General features: G+C 48.5%; 1 protein-coding gene across 1 annotated transcript in view; it reads left to right on the forward strand.

Annotated features, from left to right (window-relative positions):
- HIGD1A (HIG1 hypoxia inducible domain family member 1A) overlaps nt 1-7,620 on the forward strand; it is a 12,147-nt gene that overhangs the window by 2,281 nt on the left and 2,246 nt on the right. The window contains exon 2 of the mRNA XM_018558645.1: nt 7,462-7,569. Within this exon, the coding sequence (XP_018414147.1) occupies nt 7,467-7,569 (103 nt within the window). The 5' untranslated portion in view covers nt 7,462-7,466. The remainder of the gene's footprint in view (nt 1-7,461; nt 7,570-7,620) is intronic.

A 7,620-nucleotide genomic window follows, 5' to 3' on the forward strand; every position in this document is an offset into this window, starting at 1 on the left:
ATTAAATATTCTTTACAAAAAACCTCCCCCCCCCCCCCATAATTTTCACAACTGGATTTCCTTTATCAACATGCGGTGCGGCTGTAACTTTTCTATAACTTGTGCAAGTGGTAAAATATACAATATGTAAAGTGATCCCTTATATTGGCTGGAAGATTTGTATCAGAGGTCCTGGATTCCACTGGTAAGTAGTTCATGCTTGAAGAGCGTCCCTCAAGGAAGAGATTTCATGGTTTAAGGGCGTCCCTTTTGGAGGAGGGAGAGTTGGGGGCTGAAGGGCGTCCCTCAGTGGAGGGAGAGTTGGGGGCTGAAGGGCGTCCCTCGGTGGAGGGAGAGTTGGGGGCTGAAGGGCGTCCCTTTTGGAGGAGGGAGAGTTGGGGGCTGAAGGGTGTCCCTCGGTGGAGGGAGAGTTGGGGGCTGAAGGGCGTCCCTCGGTGGAGGGAGAGTTCGGGGCTGAAGGGCGTCCCTCGGAGGAGGGAGAGTTGGTGGTTGAAGAGGGTCCTTCAAGTTCATAGTGCAGTATCTCTATTGAGGTTGCTCTAAAAAAAGCTAAATGGTCTGAGGATACCCGTGTATCACTGACCCCTCCCTTTTTAATTGTAAGCCTTCAGGGGCAGGGCCCTCCTTACCGTCTTGTCTTGAATTGTATTGTAATTGTAAAGCGCTGCACAAACTGTTGGTGCTATTTAAATCCTGTATAAATGATTTAATAAGAGGCGTGATTCTGGCAGCGAATACTCCAAGGAGGTTGAAGGAGCGGTAACGTACCTCTGGAATGTAGATTGATACATTGTTGCTGTGATCACAGCGCCACAGTCTCAGTGATTACACTTCGGGCTCTATGGTGAGCTTGTGTGCCGTGGTCATGGCGGCGGTGACCGGACACAATAGCCGCCGATTTCTTTCATACAAGTGATCTAATCAGATCACTTGTATAAAAACGAGCAGCGGCCTCACGCTGTACATTTAGCTCTGCTTGTCCGGAGCAGGGCTAAATGTTAATAAAAAAAACACTCGCCCGGTGCCCCAAACTGCGTGTCCTGGGCGTCGGGCGATAGGAATTCCACACCCCTGTAGTCGTAGTGTGGTGGTTAGGGACACTGAGCTAACCGGAGGACGTATACAGGACGTGTGTAATCTAAATGTAGCTGCGTTCCTAGATCTTCCATCATACCGGGCAGACCAAGGCCAGTCCTATGCACACACGGACCAGGCACACCGCATTAGACCAGCTTTCATATACGTTCCCTGTACGGAATATATCTGATTCTTCTGGATGTAGTGCCGGAGCCTTCACATACTAAATTCAATATACTTGGTGCCAAATCATTCCTTTTTCCATGGATTCCAGGAGTTTCTTCCTTGCAGCTTTGCTCACACAATGAGGCTCCATGCAGAATTATGAATGAAGTGCAAGTGATCGTCTGTGCTTCTGAAGGTCATTTTCCCCAACCTGTAACCCCGGTTGTCGGCCATTTTGGCGCCCTTGGTTCCCCAGTATGACGGCGCCCTTGGTTCCCCAGTATGACGGCGCCCTTGGTTCCCCAGTATGACGGCGCCCTTGGTTCCCCAGTATGACGGCGCCCTTGGTTCCCCAGTATGACGGCGCCCTTGGTTCCCCAGTACGACGGCGCCCTTGGTTCCCCAGTACGACGGCGCCCTTGGTTCCCCAGTACGACGGCGCCCTTGGTTCCCCAGTACGACGGCGCCCTTGGTTCCCCAGTACGACGGCGCCCTTGGTTCCCCAGTACGACGGCGCCCTTGGTTCCCCAGTACGACGGCGCCCTTGGTTCCCCAGTACGACGGCGCCCTTGGTTCCCCAGTACGACGGCGCCCTTGGTTCCCCAGTACGACGGCGCCCTTGGTTCCCCAGTACGACGGCGCCCTTGGTTCCCCAGTACGACGGCGCCCTTGGTTCCCCAGTACGACGGCGCCCTTGGTTCCCCAGACGGCACACAAGTCACCTCCTGTTTTTTTTTACAAATGAGCATTTTATGAGTGAACTATATTGAATGACTTGTGGGACCGGCTGCTCCTTCCTGTGCACGTACTTAGCAAGTTATTACATGGGTGTGATGGAGGTTGATTCCAATAAGGAAGACGTCTGTACTTTATCACCTTTATCATAAACCAGTAGCTGGCTGTACTGTCCTTTTTTTTTCATTCACATTTCCTGGTTGTGTTTGTAGGCCATGGGTTATGTAAATGGCGTCCTCTACCAGCATTGTAATTATGGTGCTAAAACAGAACAACCTTCCATTTTATATCCTGGCTGGTTTATGGCTCTTCATAGACCCGGGCAGGCGGCTCCCATAGCACTGGAGGATATTGTGCTTGCTGCCAGGGCCTGATTAAGAGCATCATGGACCTGGTGCTGTTGGCCGATTGGATGAAAGGCAGCAGGGGAGGTTCTCTACTTAGGTGGCGGCTCGCTCCTCGCTGGGGCCCTGCAAAGCTCCAGCGGGCGGCTGCCTATTATGCCTGATTAGAAAGCCGCCAGCACCTCTGCATGATTGTGGTCAGCCTGGATTGCCATTGGGCATGACTAGGAGATCTGGGCTGGCCCGGGCCTATTTTCAGTGGTGGGCCTGGAGCTGGCTGCCACTAAATTTAATATTATGCAGGATATTCTATTGTTGTAAAGCACCAGCAATCAAGAGGCTTCCAGAAGGCCAAGGCAGGTCCAGCACACCAGGTCCCAGCTGCCGCACGGGCCACTATGGTGACGGGTGCACTCCTATACACTCCAATGTAATTTACAGGCTTAGCAGAAGCTGTCCTTGTAAAATTCAGGGCTAGTTCACACCAGAACTGCGTGCGTCTGGGCAGCTGCAGTGCGATGCATTTTGCTGCAATTTTACTGTGCTTTATGCATTTGGGGGGTTTTCACTTAAGGGCTAGTCAGAAAAAATACTGCTTGCTCTATTTTAGCACCAGAACGCATCAAAAACGCATGCAAGCTCAATGGAAGCCACCTGAAATCCCATTTTAAGCACACACAAAAAAACCCTATCAATCGCTATGAAATCGCAGCAAAATGCATCACATTGCAGCTGCGCAGACGCATGCGTTTCTGGTGTGAACTAGCCCTAAAATGGGATGTCAGGTGCGTTCCAGTGCTTTTAAAGCGATCCGATGCAGCTAAAATAGGGCAACCAGTATTTATTTTCTTTTTTTTTACTGCATCAGAACGTACTGAACTGGTGTGAATAGAGCACCAGAAATCCCATAGGAAACCATTGCGATGTATTTTGGCTGCAGCGGCCCAAACTGAACGGACTGCATCCGGTGTGCGCTAGCCCTCAATGTAAAGTGTCAAGCTTTGTGATAGCAGACACTGCAATAGTACTGATGCATGTTAGTCATTTGTCAGCTTCTCCTAGGAATCCCCAAGTTTTGAGATGTGCAAATATCTGTCTATGTCTGAGATTTGGGGGGCTCTTCACCCCACTGCATGACTCAGTGGTCGCTTTCCATGGGGTGCTGTGGTTGTATTGTGGGTTCTGGGGACGTACCTGACCTGGTGTGTGCGGTTAGGGCGTCTCGAAATGAGAGCTGTACCCAGGAAAGGTTTAGTTCCAGGCTTGCACCCGGCCATAGACGCTAAAGGTGCCCACACACCTTGCGATAATTGCGGGAAATCCCGCGATCGTACGATTATCGCAAGGTGTGTGGAAGCCGTGCGACCTCTGCTACTGTAAGGTCGCACGACTTTTATCTTAGGAACATGTTCGAAAACCCGCCGGGAATCGTACGATGTTCGGCGGGTGTGTAGCATGTTCGTAAGATAAAAGCCGGACGAGCCGGACTGTTCCTGTCCCAATGTGGGGAGATGTTACGTTTTTTTTTTTTTTTTGTTTTTTTTTTTATATAACCTTACAACCATCGCAAGACAAAAGTCTTGCGATGGTTGTAAGGTATGTGTGCCCAGCCTTAGTTATCTGTTGCTCAGCTCATGGTCTGCACAAGAGGACCAGTAGATTCCTCCATCCACACTAACACAGAAGCCACGACACATCCTCACTATTACAGAATAAGTCCAGTCCTATGTGATGATCATAATACAACGAGGACTTTTTGATTAAAAAATGATAGATACAAGGGATGCGCCGATATATCGGCCGCCGTATGTTGACTATATCCTCAATTATGACTGAATGGGAGTGATCTATATCACTTCCTGTTCATTCATAGTTGAAGTTATAGTAAACATACTCTTTCCTCATGTTATCAATGAACAGGAACACTCAGCATTTAGGGTCCCTGTTCATTGATAAGAGGGGATACAGAAAAAGATTGAGGGCTCTGGTGTGTCTCCTGAGGGCTCTGGTGTGTCTCAATCTCCTTTTTATATTTTAAAAGGGAAATATCAGGGGTCTGTTTTAAAAGTAATGTAAAAAATAAAAATATTTAATAAAAAATGAATTAATAAATAAAAATATTTAAAAAAATTACGTTTTTATAAATACAAATCCGGCCTTGTCTATTATCCCAATTTTGGAGGTCAGTAGTGAATGGTTTGGGACAGCAATGTCTGTGTAGATTTAGGCTGCGGCATGGCACAGGGTCGGGGGAACAAAATCTATAAATATGATTCTTGTTTCCCAAGTGATACAATGTGTCTGGACGCCCGTCGTGTGACATGTGATAGGAAAAGTCTGCAGAACACATTCCGTGGGCACGGATCCAGGCTGGGCGTCCTCTTCCTGAGCACACGGCCCCCTCTGACTTCAAGCTGCCACTTGCCTCTGTATGAAGAAAGTCTTGTCACATCCTCTGCTGACGTGTTCTCCTGTTACAGGAATAATTTGCGTCATACGTGTCCTCTGCAGCACATACAGGAAACCAGAAGACCTGCAACTACAAGTTCCAGCATGCTGTGCTAGACCGGGCCTGAATGTACATGGGATAGATGGGAAGAAGATTGTACAATGGAAAATGTCTCCCTTGGATTTATACACTGGATACTCTAGTCTAGAAAAACAAATCCAAATGCTGTTTAAAGAGAACCTGCCTAGATTGCAAATGAAAGCACGGAAAAAGCAAAGTGTCCTAACGGAACTGCAGTGTTCACATAAATGATTTGATTTGCAATGTCTTAAAATTTTCTAGAAAATCCAGTTCCACCAGGGAAAGTCCATTCTCTAGCACAGCCCCCTCCCTCCTTGTCAGGTAGTGCCTAATTACTGTCTGTGCTGGCCCAGATCCTCCAACATAGCCCTTTTTTATGTAGCTGCTGGGGGAGGAGTGAAAAGGAATATAGTGTGTCACTTCAGTGGCCTCTCCAAGTCTACTGGGGCTGCTGACCGCACATGCAAGATGGAGGGCTTGTGGGTGTTACCTGCATCTATATACAGCCTACCTAAGAACACCCGCTCTGCCAGACCGACATCTACACATCAAGGCATTTTGACATTTGCAGAGCTCATCCCCCCCCAAATTCAGCCCACTGCTTGCATCAGGGCTGAGAACATTTGAGAGGAGTGCTGTGATGTTTTCAGGTAGCTATGCACAGCACCCTGCCGGCTCCTCCCACCAGCCATGACCTAACAACGTATAGCTGAAAATATAAAAGGTAACAAAGTATAACTGAGAAATAGAAATTGCACAACAAATATTTTTCTGGTATTAAAGGAGAACTATGGGGTCAGGGCTTTTCTCCATAGTTCTCCTTAGGGTAACGGGAGGACACAAACTAGCGTCCCCTCGTTACCCTAAGCTCAGTATACCGCGAGCTACAGCTCGCGGTATACTGAGACGCCGGAGCGGATCCTGACTTAGACGACGGGATCCGCCCAGCTGCGTGAGTGACAGCTGGCTCTGCCTATCTAGAGGCAGAGCCAGCTGTACCCGCCCCCTCCCCCGTCTGTTCCGCCAGTCAGCGCTGGCAGATCGGAGAGGGGAACCCAGCCCCTCCCCTGTCATGGCAGAGAGCCGTGACAGGATCGAGAGGTGAGCGAACGCCGGTATGTGTTCGCTCACCTCCCGATCTACTGAGCCGACCTGTGACAGACTCATTGTCACAGGTCGGCTAGAACTATGAGGGGAGTGAAAAGCACTCATCTCATAGTTCTCCTTTTAACATAAGGTTAAATTCATGTGAACCTGGTGTGGTGGGGGGTGAAATCCAGGAGTGATCAGGTTCTGGAACTCGTACATACCCCTGTTAATGGCTCTCCTGAAGTCTGGTGTCTAATGCGCTGTTACACAATACAGCAACGCCTCAAGTACTTACAGGGCCCCTGTGAGCCTCTAATGTTCCTGAGGAATTGGGTGCCGGGTAATGTGTAATCCTGAATATGACGACCTCTATTCTGCAACTGAACCCTCCAGTAACCTCTTCCCAACTAAATCCTGTGATGTCAGTACCTGTTCAGTCATACAAGTTGACACTTTATTGGGAGGAGATTTTGTAAACTTTGCAATGTTTCTTCCTTCACACTTCAAGGGATAGTCAACTTTTAAAAAAAATAACAAATTGCCAACAACAAATTGAAAGTAAATTTTTATGATATTTTTGCATTCAAGCCTGCAGAGCAATACTAATGCAATCGGTGCATCACGGGTGCCATGACCTGTCTCTTACATTGTTTGCCCCAAACTGGTGGTCTGTATGGAGTTACGGACTTTCTGTTATGGGGCAGGAGGAAGTAATGGATGGGCTACAAAAACTATGAGGACACCGCTCTGCTACCGGAGGTCCCACTGCTGTGGTGACAGCTGAGGCGGGAAGCGGGGGGGAGTGAAGTCCTCCTGCCTCATTGATCACACAGAGCAGATCAGAGAATGAACTTTCTCCGCTCTCCATCCTGAAGTCTTTGCCGTGGTCCTGGGTCCCCCAGAAGAGCGGGTAAGAGGGAGAACAAGCAAGCTGCTACAAGGGACCTGTGCTAAATGTAGAGAAAGAAAACGCCAATCCGGTGCCCGGAACTGCATTTCCCGGGTGATGGGAATTAGGCACCCCCTGTTGTTCAGGCACTTCCTGTTTAGCATGAGAATGCTCTGTACCGGTCTCCCAGTTCTCTGCATTGTCACATTCTGATGGAGACTACAAGTGGCATTTTAACACCCATTACACAGACATGGTCCATTATTGTCACCATCAGGAAACCCACTCCTGAGAAATTGCAGCCATAGCTGGAGTGCGTGTAGACAGGAAGTGGCTTCAGGAGATCGGCATCACTGTAACTACATGGGAAGAAGGATGACAAAACCTAAGGATTTAAAAAATGTATTTAATACACAGTGCTTTAAAACAGAAAATGACGTTCAGTTAGAGTTTTTACATCTACTTTAATTGTCTTTATCAAACATGTTTTATTCCCGGCTTCAATCATGTGTATCCGAGTGTTAACACCTGCGCAGACTCCCTGACCTCCCTTTGCACAGCCAGCTTTCAATTGATGAACTCGTCATTGTGTAAATCTTTCTTCCTCACAGTGATGTTTGTGCTCTTTGTAGACAATATGGCCTCAAACAGCGGAGACGTCCTGCCAACCTACGAGCTGCAAGATTCTCAGACGTCGAAGTTGATAAGAAAATCCAAGGAGTCTCCGTTTGTGCCAGTGGGTGAGTGCTTCAGACCCTAAAATAAGACTGGGGGGGGGGGGGGGTGCCTTT

This window comes from Nanorana parkeri, unplaced genomic scaffold (assembly GCF_000935625.1).
Source record: "Nanorana parkeri isolate BGI_ZX_2015 unplaced genomic scaffold, ASM93562v1 scaffold351, whole genome shotgun sequence".
Lineage (NCBI taxonomy): Eukaryota > Metazoa > Chordata > Amphibia > Anura > Dicroglossidae > Nanorana > Nanorana parkeri.